The 20718-nt window shown below is 39.6% G+C and overlaps 1 protein-coding gene across 8 annotated transcripts in view; it reads left to right on the forward strand.

Moving 5' to 3' along the window:
• Positions 1 to 3065: 3065 nt before the first annotated feature.
• The window catches only part of prkar1b (protein kinase, cAMP-dependent, regulatory, type I, beta), a 158674-nt gene continuing 141021 nt past the window's right edge, over positions 3066 to 20718 (forward strand). For 6 of the 8 annotated variants that reach the window (XM_048609928.1, XM_048609929.1, XM_048609930.1 and 3 more), the window contains exon 1: positions 3620 to 3725. Coding sequence is in view for 2 of the 8 variants with exons in the window: in XM_020513726.2 (XP_020369315.1) it covers positions 3558 to 3725 (168 nt within the window). In the remaining 6 variants the exon portion in view is untranslated. Of the gene's footprint in view, positions 3153 to 3211; positions 3284 to 3547; positions 3726 to 20718 lie in introns of those variants that run through there. The other 2 variants (XM_020513726.2, XM_048609927.1) reach the window with 2 other exon arrangements.

A 20718-nucleotide genomic window follows, 5' to 3' on the forward strand; every position in this document is an offset into this window, starting at 1 on the left:
ACCGACACAGAATTTATAAGCAGAAGGGTAATAACCTGAAAATGGCTTGCTGACTGCTTCCTGTTGAATCTTTAATCTGTTACAAAGGAGATGCAGGTTTCTATTGATTAAAATGCAAATCCCAGAATTTCTTTCAAGTCATTGCCTGGAGATAATCAAAAGTTTTATTAGTGTATACAAGAGGTGACATCTCGGGTCAGACAATGCATTTTAGGTGTGAGGCCTTGTACTTGTTCCCCAGTGGGAGAATAGTTCGGCAGTCAAGGGCATTCTGCCTCCAATCTTCAGGTGAGCATCCTCCAAGGCGGATCTCAAGATACACAACAACGCAAAATCTCTGAGCAGAGGCTGATAGCCAAGTTCTGTACCCATGCAGACAGCTTCAACCATGATCTTGGGTTCATGTTGCGCTACAGGTGACCCCACCACAGTATAGACTCTCACACACACACTGACACACATGCAAATGTACACACTCTCTCACATAAATGCACTTACATACATACACTTGCACACTCACACAGACCCTCTCTCTCACACACACACACACATATATGCACTCCCTCACACTCACACACCCTCTCTCAAGCAACACGGTCTCAAACACACAAACACACTCTCACACACACACACATATAAATCTATGGGGTGAATTATTTCATCCAAGATGTTTGTGTATTTGCAGATACATTCTATTTTGTTCAAAAATTTAAAACCAGCCTGACTCCAGGTTAAAACACAGACTCTAAACAAGGCCTCAGACCTAAAATGCATTGTCTGACCTGAGATGTCACCTCTTGTATACATTGATAAAACCTGTAATTATCTCAGGGCAATGACTTGAAAGAAATTCTGGGATTTGCATCTCAATCAATAGAAACCTTTCTAACTGATTAAAGATTCAACAGGAGGTGGTCAGCAAGCCATTTTTAGGGTTTTTACCTTTATGCTCATAAATTCTGTGTTGGTATAGTCCTCTACCACACTACACCTGAGGAAGCAGCAGAGCTCTGAAAGCTAGCGTTTTCAAATACACCTGTTGGATATAACCTGGTGTCGTATGATTTTTAACCTTGTCCAACCCCATCCAACACTGGCACCTTCACATTATATCAGGATGGCTAGAGGATTGGCTAACTGATAGAAGGCAGTTGGATAAGGGGCACATTGTCAAGATGGGAATCTGTAATTGTGATGTGCTATAGAGATCATTGCTGGGGCCAGTTATTTACAATACTGTATATATTAATGAATTGAAAGAGAGAAGTGTATATACTATAGCCAAATTTGTGGATGACAGAAAAATAGGTGGGAAGGCAAACGGCAAGGATGGCACAAACAGTCTGCAGAGGAATATAGATAGGTTAAGCAAGTGAGCAAAAGCTTGGCAAATGGAATATAAGGTACAGAATGTGAGGTTATGCACTTTGACAGGAGAAATGGAGGATCTGAATGTTATTTGAATAGAGAAAGACTGCAGAAAGCTATGGGAATCCTTGTCTATGAATCACAAAAGAAAATCCAAGTTCAGTGGTTAAGATGGAAGGCAAAGGAATGTTTGCCTTTATTTCAAAGGGAACAGTATATGGAAGTAGGGAGGTTTTTCTAAAACTGTACAAGAGAAAAATGTATGAAAGTGGGGAGGTTTTTCTAAAACTGTACACGGCACACGTCAGACAACAACTGGAATACTGTGGATTGTTTTGGCTCCTCTATATGATAAGGGTATACTGGCATTGGATGCAGTCCAGAAGAGGTTCACACAGCTGATACCAAGTATGGAGGGACCGATTTATGAGGACATGTTAGATAGACTGGGCCTGTACTCATGAAATATAGAAGTACGAGAAGCAATCATTTTGAAACTTACAAGATTCTTAGGAAAATTGACAGGGGAGATTTTATCCCTGTGGGATAGTCGAGGACATGAGGGCATAATCTCAGAATAAGAGGTCGTACATTTAAGGCAGAGATAAGGAGGAATTTCTTCTCTCAGAGGGTTGTGAATATGTGGAATTCTTTGCTGGAAAGAATTGTTGAGACTAGGTCGTTAAATATATTCAAGGCTGAGATAGACATTTACGGGATCAGCCAAGATCTCATTGAAATGGAGAGTACACTTGATAGGCAGCATACTCCTACTTGTCTGTCTTATGGTCTTTCAAAAATCTTCCACTGGCATGTACATAGTAAGCAGGTATTAAGAAATGGTCCAGTCTGTTAGGGACAAGGATTAAATAATTTAATCCATTCACAATCTGGGCATTGAATTTTGCCTTCTGGAATAATATGACAGAAATTTGTGTTCAATGCTAAGTTTGTGTATTAATTTTAATGATTAGTTAACGGGAGAATACTTGGTTCAATCCCGGAAGACTAAGTCTTGTGTTCACAATGAAAATTTGGACAATTACTGAATGGAGATTTTGGATGGAGATGCATTTAACCCCAGTGAGAATCAGAGTTACTAATTTAGATTAAATCTTTAGAGTTTTATGATCAAATGTAGTTGCATCCATTGCAAAGCTATTTAAATCGTACGTGTTGTACATTTACCTATACAGTATTGATTTACTGACACCTGATGTACCTGAAACATGAACATTTGCTTTTCTCTTTCTCCCGAATTTACCAAACGTGTTTCCCAGGAAACAACCAGCTTTCATTTTATTTCAGATGTGCACCCTCCGCATTTATTGTGCACGTTTGTTTCCTGTGTTGCCACAATAAAGAATGTTCAGCGACATGGTCCGAGAAGAGAATTTTGTTTGGCAAGGGAGACCGGCAGACCTCAGCAAGTGGGACCGGAGACAAGATTTTGATTCTGAGGAAGAGTCAACTGGACCTGAAACGTTAATTCTGCTTTCTCTCCACAGATGCTGCCAGACCTGCTGAGATTTTGCAGCAGTTGGGTTTCTGATTTCCAGCGGTCCGCAGTTCTTTGTTTTTTCTGACATAAAGATTTTGATTGACAGGCAAGAGAGGTGCGCAAGCTCACTCGCGAGATGCGGAACAGAGGATGGTCGCACGAGTGCGCGCACAGGAAAAGGGGTGTTCGGCACGCGCGCTTCTGTTGCGTGTGCGCGCGTACGAGAGAGGGAGCGCGAGGAAGGCTAGCTGACTGACGAGCGCACGGGGGGAGCTCGGACAGAGTGAGTGCATTCTGGAGGCGGCAGCTGGGCTCTGGGGAGAGGGGTTGTTCTCAGGGAGGGGGCAGTGGCAGTGGCAGCGGCAGCATCACCTGGGGGGAGTGGGCGGGGCCAGCCGCCAATGGGGTGGCCAGGTGAGCTCGAGTCATTTCCGAATTTTTTTTTTGGGTTTTAAACAGCTCCCGCCCCCCCCCCCCCCCCCCCGAAACAACCGTCGCCGGCGAAACGGCATCACCATCCCTCCCAATCAATACCACCATTGCCATGGCTGACACTATATTAGCATCTCCCCCATCACTTCCACGCATTAATCAATTTGTTATCACTACTGTGATTGTGTGAGGAGGGGACAAAATAATGAACCAAATTTCCTGTAATTTTCTTTATATATTAAAAAGCTGTTGAAACATGGCGTCTTCGAATATGGAGGAAGATGAGAGCTTGAAAGGATGTGAAGTTTACGTCCAAAAGCACAACATCCAGCAAATCCTGAAGGAATGTATTGTTAGCCTCTGCATTGCCAAACCTGACCGACCAATGAAATTCTTGAAGGAATATTTTGACAAACTGGAAAAGGTAAAATCTAAAGAAAATGTGTTTTTGTTTACATTTAATCTTTACTTGGGGAAGAAGGGAAAAGCTTTTGTACTTTCATTGGTTATTTTTCCAATGTATGGGATTTGAAAATAGCAGTTGGTTCGTAAGTGACGTCTCCTTGGCCATTGGCACCATTTGGTTTTGTAAACATTTAGTTCATACATGCTGACTTTTGATGTTCAGCAAATCTGTTGATATCTTTGCAAGCCAGTAGGAGATAAAACTAAATGCATTTTAAAATTTTTGTCAGTAACTGTGACTTTAAAGTTTCATGTTCAAGTGCTTAAAAATGTGATGTATCTGGTTGGGTGGAAAATTCTGCTTCATGCTGTGGTTACTTAACCCTGTTATGATCTCTTATTAAAATTCAATAGGTGCTCAATTTTTGGATGTTGAATGAATTAGTACTCGAAAAATTGTGCATCATGTTGGTCTGCATTTTGTAACATACTAAAACTCTCTTTTCACCTGATCGCTGATTGTAATTCTGTAAACCTCTCTTCTCTCCTTCCTTGGGTCACTCCTTAAAACTTACCTCTTTGGCCACCATACTTAATATCTCTTTATGTGGTCTGTGAAAACTTCATTTTGAAAATGAAACTATGAAATTCCTTGGGATATTTTACTTTGTTAAAGATGCTGCATTGTCTAAGTTCTTGTTTGCCATAATTAAATTTGCATTCCCCAGCCCCACAACCCAAATGCAGACCATAACCAGCATGTGAATGTGTTATCAGATCTGTTGTGTTACATTTCAAATGTTTTCTGTTGAACATTAATGGCGCAGTGGTAATATCCCTACCCGTGGACCTGGAGGCCTGTGTTCAAATCCCACCTGCTCCAGAGGTGTGTAATAACATTTCTGAACAGGTTGATTAGAAAAATAAGTTGAAGAAAAAATTCAACTGGCAACTGAGAGATCTGTTATTTTGTTATACTCTTATAACCCAGTGATGCTTCATATTTTGCTAATTCAATTCTATTCTGTATGCTTTGTCTAAAAGCTACTCCTTGCCTTGTTGTCAACTTATGCTTCATTCTGAGCTATTCATTTTGATATGTCCCTTGATGACAATTAGCTCTGGATTTTCAGTCAATAAATTTGTGTGAAAAGAATCATAATCTTTCATTTGTCAGAACTGTCACATCAATTGGAGTATCTTTAAAAAGGCATAATTACAGAAGAAACCTAATTGGTAGCCCATGCCAACTCTGTTGAGTAACCCAGTGAGTCCCATGCACCATGCTGTCTATTTACATACCCTTGAAATTTATTTTCCATAAATGCTTATATAATTTCCTTTTGAAACATTGACTGTCTCTGTTTCCTCCACCCTACTAGGGAGCAAGTTCCAGGTCATTACCACTCGCTGCCTATAAATAAAAATAACCTTCTTTGCATCATTTCTGTACCTCTTGCCCAAAACCTTAATCCTGTAATCCCATGGGAAATTGTATATATTCCAGTTGCCTATAGAAACGGGACCTCAGGCCAGTTCATGCAGCATTACACAGATTTCTCAATTACTTTGAAATTTAGTTACTTTCAAATGATATAATTATTTAGGTTGAAGCCAGTTTTACCTTTGGCAAGTCTGTACAACTACTGAACTGGGATCTGAATAATGCATGGCTTCCCCAGACAAAAAAAACTTACAATTGAATGCTTTTATGTTTAGATTGTAATATTTAGTAAATAACCTGAATGATTAATGTATATATATTTATAACCTTGTGATTACTTAGGGACATTGACCATTTTCTAAGTAATATTTCTCAGATCCACTTCTAAAAAAATCTTTTTAGTAATGATGATGACTGCGCGCAAGTAGGTTTGTTTCTAGTTATCAATGAAATGGAGGAAATATTGACTGATGGAGGATATACAATTAAAATAATAAGTTAGATGTCCAGCTAAACTTGTGATTCAGAAGTGCAAAAACACTTGCTTAGCAATCACAGTAGATATACAGCATATACGTCAAACATTCTCTCCCTTCACTGCTAATGCAGTGCAACAACTCAAAGTCAACTTCGAAAGGATCTTCCAAATCCACAACCTCTATCATCTAGAAGGATAATGGCAACAACTGTGTGGGATTAGCACCATTTACAAGTTTGCTACCAAACATCCAATAGTGACCTGTGTAAGAAGGAGGGGTTGCACCTGAATTGGAAGGGGATTAATATAGTGGCTGGGAGATTTGCTAGAGCCACTCAGGAGGATTTAAACAAGTAAGAGGGGTTTTAGAGCGGGGGCAGCCAGAGAGACAATGAGAAAAAAGATCAGTCTGAGGCTGGTGCACTTGGGAAAAGGAGCAAGTCAAACAGTCAAGGTAGGCAGGAGCAAAGCAGAGAATGAGGTAGGACTAATGAATTAAACTGCATTTATTTCAATGGAAGAGGCCTGATAGTTAAGGCAGAAAAGCTCAGAGCATGGTGGGGAACATGGGACTGGGATATCATAGCTATTACAATGACGTGGCTCAGGGATAGACAGGACTGGCAGCTAAATGTTCCAGGCTATAAATACTATAGGAAGGATAGAAAGGGGGAGCAAGAGAGGAGGGGAGTGGCTTTTTTGATAAGGGATAACATTACGGCTGTACATAGGGAGGATATTCCGTGGAGTACGTCCGGTGAAGTTATTTGGGTGGAAATGAGAAATAAGAAAGGGATGATCACCTTATTGAGATTGTACTATAGACCCGCCCCCAATAGTCAGCAGGAAATTGAGAAGTAAATTTGTAAGGAGATCTCAGTTATCTGTAAGAATCAGAGTGGTAATGGTAGGGGATTTCAACTTTCCAAACTTAGACAGGGACTGCCATAGTGTTAAGGATGGAGAGGAATTTGTTAAGTGTGTACAGGAAAATTTTCTGATTCAGCATGTGGCTGCACCTACTGGAGAAGGAGCAAAGCTTGTCCTTCTCTTGGGAAATAAGGCAGGGCAAGTAACTGAGGTGTCAGTGGGGGTGCACTTTGCGGCCAGTGATCCTAATTCTATTGGTTTAAAATAATTATGGAAAAGGATAGACCTGATGTTAAAGTTCTAAATTGGAGGAGGACAGTTTTGATGGTATTAGGCAAGAACTTTCAAAAGTTAATTGGGAGCAGATATTTGCAGGTAAAGGGACAGCTGGATAGTGGAAAGCCTTCAAAAATGACGACGAGAGTCCAGAGAGGTATGTTCCTCTCAGGGTAAAGGGCAAGGCTGGTAAGTGTAGGGAATGCTGGGTGACGAGAAAAATTGCGGTTCTAGTCGAGAAAAAGAAGGAAGCATATGTCAACTGTAAACAGCAAGGATCAAGTGAATCCCAAGATCAGTTTACAGGCAATAGGAGTACGTAAGAGGGAAATCCAGAGGGCAGAAAAGGGACATGAGATAGTTTTAGGCAAATAGGGATTAAGGAGAATCAAAAGGGATTCGACAAATATGTTAAGGACAAACTGGTAACTAGGGAGAGAATAGGGTTCCTTCAAGAAGAGCAAGGCCACCTATGTGTGGAACTGCAGGAGATGGGTGAGCCATTAAACAAGTATTTGGCATTAGTGTTTACTGTGGAGAAAGATATGGAAGCTAGAGAACTTGGGGAAATAAATAGTGACATCTCGAACTGTTAATATGACAGAGGAGGAGGGGCTGGATGTCTTAAAATGCGTAAATGTGGAAAATTCCTGGGACCTGATCAGATGTACCCTAAACCTTTGTGGGAAGCTCGTCAAGTGATTGCTGGGCCCCTTGCTCAGATATTTGTATCACAAATGGGGGAGGTGCCAGAAGACTGGAGGTTGGCTAATGTGTGCCATTATTTAAGAAAGGTGGTAAGAAAAAGCCAGGGATCTATAGACTGGTGAGCCTGACATCACGAGTGGGCAAGTTGTTGGAGGGAAATCTGAGGGACAGGATTTGCATGCATTTGGAAAAGCAAGGACTGATTAGGGATAGTCAATATGGCTTTGTGTGTGGGGAAATTGTATCTCACTAACTTGATTGAGGTTTTTTTTGAAGAAGTGACGAAGAGGATTGATAAAGACAGAGTGGTGGACATTGTCTATACGGACTTCAGTAATGCATTGAAAAGGGTCTGCATGGTAGACGGTTAAAGATTAGATCACATGGAATAGACGGTGAGCTAACCACTTTGGTACAAAATTGGCTCAAAGGTAGGGGACAGAGACTGGTAGTGGAGGGTTGCTTTCGGACTGAAGGCCTGTGACCAGTGGTGTGTTGGAAGGATTGGTGTTGAGTCCACTGGTCTTGGTCATTTATATAAATGATTTGGATGTGAATGTCGGAGGTATGGTTAGTAAGTTTACAGATGACACCAAAATTGATGGTGTAGACAGTGAAGAAGGCTACGTCGGAGTGCAGTAGGCCCTTGATCAGATGGGCTGATGGGTTGGTGAGTGGCACATGGAGTTTAATCTAGATAAATGTGAGATGTATATTTTGGAAAGGCAAATCAGAGCAGGACTTGTACACTTGATGCTGAGGTCCTAGGGAGTGTTGCTGAACAAAGAGAACTTGGTGTGCTGGTTCATAGTTCCTTGAAAGTGGAGTCACAAGTAGACAGGGTAGTGAAGAAGGCTTTTGGTATGCTTGCCTTTATTAGTCAGTGCATTGAGTATAGGAGTTGGGGGGTCATTTTGCGGCTGTATAAGACATTAATTAGGCCACTATTGGAATACTGCATTTGATTCTGGTCTCCCTGCTCGGGGAAGGATGTTGTGAAACTTGAAATGGTTCAGAAAAGGTTTACAACGATTCTGTGAGGCCTGGAGGGTTTGAGCTGTAGGGAGAGGCTAAAAAGGCTGGGACTATTTTCACTGGAGTGTCAGAGGTGGAGGGGTGACCTTCTAGAAGTTGATAAAATCATGAGGGGTGTGGTTAGAGCCTTTTCCCTAGGGTGGGGGTGTCCAAAACTGGAGGGCATAGGTTTAAGGTGAGAGGGGAAAGACTTAAAAGGGACCTTAGTGGTAACTTTTTCACACAGAGGGTGGTGCATGTATGGAATGAGCTGCCAGACGAAGTGGTGGAGGCTGGTGCAATTACAACATTTAAAAGGCATCTGGGTGGGTGTATGAATAGGAAGGGTTCAGAGGGATATGGGCCAAATGCTGGCAAATGGGACTAGATTAATTTAGAATATCTGGTCAGCATGGATGAGTTGGACCAATCGGTCTGTTTCCGTGCTGTGAATCTCTATGACTTGGAGCTATTGCTGGGTCAAAATCAAGGACTTCCTTTCTTAACAGCAGTACCTACCCACCAGGGACTATAGCAGTTCGAATAAGCAGCTCATCACGCCTTCTGAAAGGAAATAGCAATGGACAGTAACCTGCAAGCTGCAGCTGGGGGCCTGGGGAGGGGACAAGGACTGTACAGTGTCACCTGGATAGAGTGATTAGTGTCGTCCATCAGCGAGGCAGTCAGGCGATGTTGAGCCTTTCTGAATTGTTTGCTTGAAACGCTTCATCCGTCCCCCCTCACAGATGACCATGGCCACTGGTGAAATGGCATCACCATCACTTCGAATAAATAGCACCATTGTCAAAGCTGACACTACATTGGCACTTTGCCCATCTCTTCCACAGCTTAATTAATTGACTTATTATCACTATTGTTGCTGCGTGAGGAGGGGACAAGATTAATTTCCAAAATAAAAAAGACGAAAGAACTGCGGATGCTGTAAATCAGGAACAAAAACAAAGTTGCTAGCAAAGCTCAGACCTGCTAAGATTAATTTCCTGTAACTTTATTTCTATATCAAAAGGCTTTTTGAAATATACCATTTTCCAACATGGAGGAAGATGAGAGCTTGAGAGGATGTGAAGTTTGTCCAAATTCTCAACCTTTACCAAATCCCGAGTAGGCATCTCATCCCACTTTCTGAAGGGAAATTAACAATGTGCGTTCTTGTCAGCACCACCCACATCCTGTGAAAGAATAAATTAACAAAGAATTAATGAATAGAAAGAAGCTGTTTGACCAATGCAATGTTTGCGCTACACTTGAGCCTCCAATCATTTTTGCTTATCTACCACGCTACTCTGTATTATCTTCTGACTCATACTTATCTAAGTGTTCTAACTTCTAACCACACATTAGACAAAGAAGATTTCCCTTAATTCTCTTTTCTTTTTCTTGGTGACTGTTTTATATTGATGATCTGTAGTTATGGTCTTCCCCCACAGGAGGAAACATTTCCACTCTGTTAAAACTTCAGGTTATTTTAAAGACCCTTACTAAATCACCAGCAATTTTCCTTTTTTCAAAAGAAATGGTCTCAATGATGTCGTTATTTCCTAATATGTACACCTATGGCTTTTCTGACATCATACTTCTAAATCTTTTCTGCACCTTCTCTATTGCCTGTATACCCTTTACATAATATGGTTACCAGAAATGCATGTGATATTTCAGATATGTTCTAAGCAAGCTTTGCTTCAGGTTTAGCATAATTTTTCTACTTTTCAGTTCTATCTGGCCAGACACACAACCTGGTGCTTGGTTTACATTTTAAAAAAAAAAAAAATTTCTAACCCGTGCTGCAATTTTCGATGATTTGTGTATTTATATTTAGAGATTTCATTGTTTGTTGGCTTCATCTAGACATGTGCCTTCCAAGTACTAAATGACCACCCTATTCTTTGGACCAAAATTTGCTACCTGACATTTGTGTTGAACATCATAACAGACTTAGTGTGACACATGACAAATTATGTAGCTGAAGCATATTCATTGGCTAAAAAAATGTAATTGTGTTTGATCACAATGTGTATATCAGATTTGTGAAAAGAATCAAAATAGAATACTGTCTACTCATGAAGTGAGAGCACCTAAGAAAGTTATCTGTATACCTCCTTACCTATGTCTGTTGTAAACTGACTTTAGGGTGTTGTAGGTTTATGTCCCTTGAGAAATAATGTATAAACCACTAATATGAGCACAGTTGGTGAAATCTAAACCTTATTTTTCTAAAATTAGACACTTTTTTCAAGCTTTAAAATTTATGTTGATCAATCATCTAGACTGAATGTAGTTCAAATATTGTTCACAGCATAAACTTGCTGAAATTCTATTTCATAATACCTATGTTATCTAATAAATGCATTACTTTTTTTGCCTCTGTGGTCAGTCACCAGCACAGATGGTGCTCATATTTGTTTTTGAGATCTCCTAGATCTATCCTCTAGATGAAAAACAGATTTTTCTCAGAGTTGCTGAAATTTGTCTACAATTGCTTGTCCCACATGCTGTTAACTTTCTTAACTGCTTTCCAATCCTCTTGTCATCACAACAAAAAGCTTCACCCATTTCATTGACAAAATTTCATTTCCCAGCTGTTGCTGGAAGCCAATTCCTTTCATTGCTTTATAAATCAATAACTAATTGTGACTGTGGGTGTTCTGGGACACTGGCTATAGTTTAGATAAGTCAAATTTGATGATCAGTGAATAAATAATGTCTCTGACCAAGGTAATTTGAAGGATGGTATTAAGAAAAAGTTATTTGAATCCTCTGTCTTTGGGGGACATGGAAATTTTGAGTACACAGTGGTTCAGAGATAAACACTTCTTGATTTTTTTTTCCAGAGCTTTATATGTTTAAAGAAAATAAAACTTCATGGAGGAAGTGCAGGGAAAAAAATTGCAAATAGGAATGTCTCATCTTTCCTCTGACAGTTCAACATCTCCAGTGGATGAGATGCTAAATTTTGTGTTTTCAGTTGGATGGAAATCTTCATTATATGCAGAGAATTTATGGCACAGTGCAGAGCATTTTTGTTTAGCTAGTACTAGGTCAGCCATTTGCTAATTGAGACGTGTCTCAAACCTGCATCACTTTCAGTTAGTCAACTAGGAAAGGTTTAGGAGCTTTGGAGAAGGGAGAAAGAAATGATGCTGTTACTTGCTGAAGATATATTTCTGACATTGGAAATTGTAGAAGACATTAGAATTTTGGAGGGTCTGATATCCACTCAGCTCTACTTTTAGAGATCTTAGGTTTTTCTGCAGCAGAAAAACTAGTGAAAATCTGCCCATCTTACACTTAATAAAGTATCTTCTGGAACCTAGAGTTGATACCTTTATTTGCATTATCTATGATGAACAAACTTGAAGCTTTGTGCATCCTAATATTCTTTTCTGTGCAATTATTATTCTGGTGACATCTCCCCATCACAATTTTGCAGGAAGCTGACCATTTCAGTTCTTTTCATTTGATGGGCCAGCATGGTGGCTCAGTGGGAGCACTGCTGCCTTGCAGCTTCGATGCCAGCCTTGGGTGACTGTGTGGAGTTTGCACGTTCTCCCTGTGTCCGTATGGGCTCTGCCAGCTGCTTCTCAGTCCAAAGATGTGCAAGTTAAATGGATTGGTTGTGCTAAATTGCCCTATTGCATTCAGTGATGTGCAGGCTATGTGGATGATCCATGGTAAAAATGCAGTTATGGGGTTAGTGTGGAGGGCTGGTCTGGGTGGGATGCTCTTGGGAGGGTTGGTACATGGGACAATCACTGCACGGCCTCTTTCTGCACCGTAGAGTTTCTATGATTCTGTTTAACAGAATGGACTCTTACCTAGTCTTGGTAAATCCTTATGCATTGTTGTGGATTGTGAGAGGAAAAAGAGATGGGTTTTCTGAATGAATAAGGGCTGAAATATTCGATGGGAAATGAAGTGAAAGAAAGTATTGGAAGAATTCACTAGGTTGAGCAATGTGTATAGAGAAAGAAGGGTTGGGTTAATGTTTCAGGTTGATGACCATTTCTCTGATCCAATAATCCTTCAATGGGCAGATAAACAAAGGAGAATACTGAAGTTGTCATGGTGATGAGTAGTGCAAAGGTTTGTGAGTTGTGCAGATGCATAACTAGCACAAAGGAAATGGTTGTGGTTGTTGGAGGTCATCATCTCAACCACAGGACATCTCTTCAGTGTAGTGTCCTGTGCTGAACCATTTTAAACTGCTCCATCAATGACCTTACCTCCATCATAAGCTCAGACTGGGGATGTTTACTGATGTTTGTTGATGATGTTCGGCGTCATTTTCGACACCACTGGTATATATAGCAAGATGTGGACAAAGTGCTAGGGCTGATGAGTGTGAAGTAATGTCTGTGCCACGCAAGTGCCAACAATGACCACTTCCAACAAAAGAACATCTGACCTTTATCACTTGATGTTACCAGAGTAAAATCGCACAACCAACAGTCAGGGGGTTACCATTGACTATAAACTCAGTTGGGCCAACCATAAAATGGTGGTAAGACTGGATCAGTGGCTCAGAGTTCTGCTGTGAATAACTTCCTTCTTTAACTTCCAAAAGCCTGTCCACCATCTGCAAGACATGTCAGGAGTGTGATGGAAGACTCCTGCTAGCCTGGATGAGTGGTGCTCCAACAACACTTGAGAAGCTTGACACCATCCAGGGCAAAGCAGCCTGCTTGATTGGTACACCATCTACCACTACCTTCAATATTCCAAACCTTCATCACTGACACACAGTGGCAGCATTGTACCATGTGCAAGACACGCTGCAGAAACTCATCAAAGCTGCTGAGACAGCACCTTCCAAACCCTTGACCTCTAGCACCCATTAAGAGAAGGCAGCAGATGCATGGGAAAATGCCCACATCAAATTTCTCTCCAATATGTACACCGTTCTGAAAATGTATCACTATTCTTTAATTGTCAATGGGTAGAAATCCCAAAATATTGTTCCTAACAACTGTATGTGTGCCCACACTCCAAGAGAGAGGTTCAAGAAGGCTCACTACCAGATGCTCCTGGGCAAATGGGGATGGGCAATAAATGACCCAGCCACTGATCCCCACATCGCATGAATGATTGATTTTTTTTTTTTTAGAAAGGAGTTAAATATTAACAGTTGAAATATCCTATTTTAATTTGTTGAACAAAAATGGGTAAAGTCTGTTTTTCTTGAGAGCTGAAAGTAAGCGATTTTTGTGCATGAGCAAATTTAGACTTTATCTGACTGCAGTGATTGGGTTATCATTTCATTTATGTGGCAATTAACTGCTCTTTGTACAAGTGGCAAGGACGTTGTATCTCTCAGTATTAATTTTTGCAATCCCACCTAGTCTGCCTCCACTTTGTTTCCCTCAAATCTGCTTACTTGCTTTGAGGCACTTCTTACTTGTACCTTTTTTAGTTCTTTCCTCTGGTTCGCATGATCCCTCCCCCTCCCCCTTTCACATTATTTATTTTTAGTTTGCATGAATTGCTAAATTATGATTATCAGACGGATTTAATTTGGTCACTTAATTGTTTTCCTGACTTTGGTATCCAAGCCTATCCAGGGGTAGAGGGGTCAGTTAATTTAGTTGGCTCGGTGGCTAGTTTGCAATGCAGAGTGACACCAGCAGCATGGGTTCAATTCCTGTACTAGCTGATGTTACCATTCCAGGTCCCACCTTTTCAACCTTGCTCCTCGCCTGAGGCATTATGACCCTCTGGTTAATGAGGGAGCAGCCTGTGGTCCTCTAGGACTATGGCAACTTTATATTTATACCAGCCTCTTACATTCTGATGAAAGACTATGTATTTCATGTCAATGATCTGTATGTCTGTACACTACACTGGGGATTTGACTATTCAACACTTCACCATGTAGATTGAGCGATGCCATTATCTCATTTAAACTAAGATAACTTAAATCTATTAAAAGCTTCAGGTAGGTGAAATTGATTTAACTATATGCTGTAGTTAAACCAGTCATTTTGAGGTCTGTTTGGAAGCCTAATTTGCAACTAGATGACAGTTTATGTAATTGCAGTCTGTAGTCAGCATCTTGTTATAATTTCTCAAATGATGGAAAGCATTAGCATTGATAGATATTTGACTCTTAAGAGCGCAGGAATAGGCTATTTAGCCTGTTTTCTCAATTTGAGATGATGGCTGATCTCATACCATGTATCTGTCTTTGATCCAAATCCCTCAATGCCTTTGGTTGACCAAATTTGCAATCTCAGTTGTAAATTTAATAATTGTTCCAGCATTATTTGCCTTTTGTTGAAAAGAATTCCAAACTCTTACCGCCCTTTGATTTGTAGAAGTGTTTTCTAACTACACTCCTGAAAGGTCTGACTCTAATTTTCAGACCAACCCTGTGTACTCATGCAAAAGTAGAGTTTCTTGCAACTAAATAGTCATCTAAAAATAAGGGCTTTGATTTATACTGGAGTGATGGTTTCAAGGGATTTGACCTGGTTTAAGGATCTGTTATTCCTCCTTGATGCTGTATTAGAGGACCGGATTGTTGGGAATTTCGCATGCATTGATGAGTTGTTCACTTTAAGGGCAGAGCCAATGAACAGCTGTTTTTGTTTAGCTATTTATCATTCTATGAATGAGGAGGTTGGCACTAAGGCAGACTGCATTTCAGTGGTAAGTGGAAAGGGTTTGGATTCTTTGCCCAAAAGCTGAGGGTCACATCGCTATACAAGGTTGGAGTTCACCTATTCAAGTAGTAGCCAATCAGGGTTTGTGTAACATGTAAAAATATTTCACAGTGATGTAAGTTAGAAGTAGATGATTTCCTTAAGCCTGCTCTGCCATTTAGTAAGACATGGATGATCTAATTACTCCACATGTGTTGACCTTTAATTTTACGTCCTCCTCCTTATTAAGAGTCTATCTACCTTTGCCTTAAAGATTTTAAAAAAACTCTACTTCCACCACCTTTTGAGGAAGGGAGTTCGAAGGACCCCTAATCCTTTTGAGAAAAACATTTTCGTTTTTAAAGGATGTGAGTGAATCGGGTAGAATTTATACGAAATCTGGTAGCATGGCCAGCATCATTGAAACTAGTTTATTACATTCAGATTTATTAATTATTTGAATTGAAGGGGTCACTGGAGCATTCAGTCCAGGGCTATTCAGGATTCCTAAGCTACCATCCTGTGAAGCATGACTTCTACCTCCTTGAATTAAACACTCCTCTTGGTTTAAAGGCTGGCATTCCATTTGCTTTTTTGATTATTTTCGTAAAATATAATGTCCAGATCTTTGTACCTGGACCTCATTCTCCGTTTTTAGATTTTTCACAGTTGTTTTTCACCAATTAGCAAATGTTCTGATTTAAACACAGTATTTATAGCTCTCCTTCTAATTGGGAGATACTAGTTATTGAAAAAAGTAGAAAAGATGAACTGGGGATGTTTGATTCCTCAAAGATTTCGAAAATCAAAGAACCTAGGTCACGATCCTATGTTTTACTGGAATCAAGCTTAAGCAGATGTCATGAAAAAGAGAAACCACTGTTCATCAGGTCAGGCAGTGTCCGTGGAGAGAGAAATCGAGTTCATATTTCAAGTTGGTGATCTTTCATGAGAACTGGAAAATGCTCAGTGTGCAACAAGTTAAAGTGATAAAGTTGAAAAAAAATCCATGTTTCTCATCATAGGTGTTGCATGATCTGCTGAGCTTTTGCAGCATTTTCGGTATTTCCAGCATCTGTAGTATTTGATTTTCAATTGATCTTTAATTCTCCTTCTAGAAGCAGTTACCATGAAGTTGCTAAAGCAGAATGGACAGGGTTTATTGTTTCATTTGCACCTGTTTCATATTAAGGACATTTTCCAATTTTGAAGTGGCATTGTGCTTCATTATGAGCTCAGGATTAAATCTGTCAAATGGTGGTTTATTTCAAGCAGTGAGTGAACACCCTTTTCAGCAACATTATTGTTTTCTGTAGCCCATGGCTGCAGAAAAATCATTCTGTTTGTCGAAAAAGAAGACAACCATTACTTTGTGGGATATCAAAATTGCAAATTGATTATATCTTCATGAGAGAAGGTCTTTCAGTGAACAGTGAAGGCAAAGGACTCCTCCATACACCATCACTGTATATGTTCTTTGCCAATGTACTGTATGATTTAAGTGGTGTTGTTTGTTTGCTCTAAGTTATTAATCTGGAGGAATGCACTGGATTAATAATGTTGCTTATCAGAGTGAAAATCTAAGAAGGAATCAGCATCGACCATTCTGGCTTATCTTAATTTGGCTAGGCAGTATCGTGTCAATAGAAATTTCTGATTGGAGTGTAGAACAGAAGGATTTAAGAGGGAATCAAACCATGTGGGTTGATGAAAGGTTAATTGAATTTATTTTGCAATTTGTGCAATGACTATATTTTGTTTGGGTTCTTATAATTAATTGCGAGTTGAAATGTTTAAAATGAAGATTGACAATAACCAGAAGTCCCCTTAGCATGTAAAATGGAGTGCATTGGAAGAAAAAGTATACTTCTAGTTAGGACATCTGATTGGCATAGACTAGTTGGACTGAAGGGTCTGTTTCCGTGCTGTACATCTCTGACTCAGTGTCAATGTATTTAAGATTATTTTGTCATACTTGTTTAAATTTTAAAAATGTTCATAATGATAAAGTTCATGTGTTTGCTTTACAACAAAATCAGGTATTGAACAAAGATTTGTAGACAATACTTAAAATATGCAAGAAAAAGATAAAGATAGGTGATATTTCACATGTTGAGGTAAATGGATTCAGGATGGATAGCCTACAGGAGTTGTAGCTCAGAATTTGGTGCGAAAGTCTTTTGTAGTTAACGATCATCTGCCTGAGTGATAAGTTCAGAGTAAGAAAAGGGTCTTCAGCGCATTTAATTAAATTATTTTTGGGCCTGTTACAATTCAGTTGGAAAACATTCTGGTTCACCTACCCTTCAGACCAGATAAGCAATTGTAAAGTAAATAGAAATAATTAGTTGCTGCTTGCTTGAAATAATTTGAAAGTGTAGTTGGTCTTGCATTTTCAACAGGAGAACATGGAGGAAAGTAGCAGGATACTTTTACTGTTGATTTATGCAGGTAACATATATCTGTGATCACTTTGTATGTGCTATCCTTGATCAGTGGTGAAAGATATGCTGGAGCTGTGTTTTCATTTGCAGAGACACTATGTATGCCATACAAATCCAACAAAACCCCTCTTTTCAGCTGCTCATTCAGATACGAGTATTGTTACAAACAGAATTTGGTTGAAGTTTCCCAATCTGTTATGGTCCCAGATGATACCCTAAACTGTTAAGCTCCCAGGTGAAGAAGGATGCAGGATCCCTTATTTACTCAGCCCCTACACTGGTTGGAATGAAATTAATTTAAGAAGGATCCCTTCCCTTGTAGTAACATTCTGGGCCACATTAATTTATGCTTTTAAAATGGAGCCAACTTAGTCCAGCTTTGAATTTACAAGGAATGAGTTTATTAATTACCACGCGCACACACACACACACCATAAAGTTAACAAAAAACTGTGAAAAGAATAACATGCAGATTAGTCACTGAATTGTTGTGAAGAAGCTGAAGGGAGACCTTTATAGAGGTTTATAAAATCAGGAGGGGCATGGATAGGATGAAGAGCCAAGGTCTTTTCCCCAGGGTGGGGGGAGTCCAAAACTAGAGGGCATAGGTTTAAGGTGAGAGGGGAAAAATTTAGAAGGGACCTGAGGGGCAACTTTTTCACGCACAGGGTGGTGCATGTATGGAATGAGCTGCCAGAGGAAGTGGTGGAGGCTGGTACAATAACAGCATTTAAAAGGCATCTGGATGGGTACATGAATAGGAAGGATTCAGAAGGATATGGGCCAAATGCTGGCAAATAGGACTAGATTAATTTAGGATATCTGGTTGGCATGTGCGAGTTAGACTAAAGGGTCTGTTTCTGTGCTGTACATCTCTATGATTCTATGACACCAAGAGCAGATAGTTGAATGTGTGTTTGTTGCACTTAAGGTTACTGGTACCATGTCATTGCTATTTGAAAAATCAATTTCATATTCCTTCATTTTTGCAGATTTGGTTGAGCTACTGTGCAGTTACAATTTCTTCTGAAATTGAATTGAATGGCTGAATTCCAGCATTGAGGCTGAGAGAGAGAGTGTTCTTTTGTCCTGTTTCTCTTTTGTCTGGCTGCTGGCTGGTTGATATCTTGCATTCTAGAGTGAGAGAAGTATTTACATGCAATACGGGGTGCATAGGGGATAGCTCTTCAACAGTTGAATCTTACAGCAAGGTAACATCAAACCCAGGCTGGTACCCACAAGAAAGTTCAGTTATGCAAGCGAACACCTGAGAGTTGGACTTACCTTTTTAAACCCCTGACCTTGGGGGCATTCAAAGGGAAAAAGTCAAAATGTGTTTGCGTTTTGACTCATAATTTGCAGTGGCTGTAGTCGCAGTAGATCATGGTCCAGTCTGTTGGAAGTTACTTTTAGATGTTGCATCTTATTGGTCCAAACTGAATTTGTACCTGCAGTAATCCTCTTTTTAAAAATAACACATTTTGGAATTAAAGATTAAACCTGTCTTCAGTATTTCAGAATTTCCACACATCAGCATGAAGTCTGGGTGAGTCCCCAACTAATATGGCAATTAACATAAAGCCTGTGGCCATCTACAAGCAGAACTGCCACCATTAATGACTACAGTGTCAAAAAAAAGCAAATCTCTCATGCACCCATTCATCTGTCCACCTAGTTCTATACAATAAAACTAAACCTAGCTAGCTTTTCGACATATTTACTTAAAGATTTGATAGAGGTTTCCATCATGAAGCAGTTTTGTAATCTTATCAATTCTGAAGTGTTTTGAACTCGCCGGAGTCAAAAATGTTGATAAGCAACTAAACCAACCTGATAGCTGTTAGCTTTTAACAACCATGCTGTTGTTAAAGGGACAAGAGTGCCTGAAAGAACAAAAAAGAACATAAGAACAGAAGTAGCCACTTCTGCCTATTGATCCTGCTCCACAATTTGAATGGATCACAGCTGATCATCCACCCGGACAACACTTGCCCATGCTGTCTGCATATTTCTTGATGACATCAATTTCTAGAAATCTAGAAACCAGGTTTCTGTCTTTATATGCTCTGTAATTGAGCATCCATATGCCTCTGGAGTAGAAAGTTCTAAAGATTCACTGCACTTTCGGGAAGAAATTCCTCCTCATCTCCGTCTTAAGTGGCCTACCCTTTTATTTTGAGAAAGATGTTGCAATCTCTTGCGCAAGATTGATTAGTTCTTATTCTTGTACTAACCACAATGTTTTGTTGTTTTGCCATAATGCCAGCATGGAAAAGATCTGAAAATGGATTGGGAACAAAAAGTTAAACATTTTATAATTTCCTTGAGAGTTAGGTGTAAAATATCTTTAATTAGAGCAACTCTGTGGACATCTCTTCGCAATGAAATGTGCAAAGTATACTTTAGAACCAAGGTCAAATTTATACTGATTGAGTGAATCATTGGTAAATTTTGTGAAATCTGGTTATTATTGTTATTTACAAGGTCAGCAACAACGATCATCGAGAAAGACTTCATGAAACACTCCCCAGGACTAAGGAACCAAAAATTAGCATTGATTTTAAGAATGAAGTATTAGAATTGATGACTACCTGCTTGGACAAGAGGTTAATGAGGACCTTTTGAAAGGAGAGAAAGGTGGACAAGTAGGCATCCAGCTTAACTTCTTTTTACCTGGGAATAAAAAAAAACTATTTTAATTCATAATTAAAATCAATGATTATTGAATCCAATGAGCATTTCATAATTTAAATTTAGAAAATAAGTACTAATGATTACAAGGACAAAAATAGATCCTGTTTGACACTTCAACGGATGTAAACTCTGGAACTGGATCAACTGGCATCATTTGTGCCTCTTTATCCGTTGATAAAACTTTATTAAAAAACTTTCATTATTTAGCTCCATGAAATATAATTGTTCAGAGGTTGATAAAAATCTAGAGCTAAGTTTTTTTTTAAGCAAAATAAAGTATTTTATAGTTTGAAAGGAATTTTTTTTCAACATAGAACTTCAAGTGTTGAGGCATTTAATTTTAAAATATCTTAATTCCCATTCCATTTTCCGAAGGAGGGTCTGGGCCCGATACGTCAGCTTTCCTGCTCCTCTGATGCTGCTTCGCC

This window comes from Rhincodon typus, chromosome 21, assembly GCF_021869965.1.
Source record: "Rhincodon typus isolate 14 chromosome 21, sRhiTyp1.1, whole genome shotgun sequence".
Classification (NCBI taxonomy): domain Eukaryota; kingdom Metazoa; phylum Chordata; class Chondrichthyes; order Orectolobiformes; family Rhincodontidae; genus Rhincodon; species Rhincodon typus.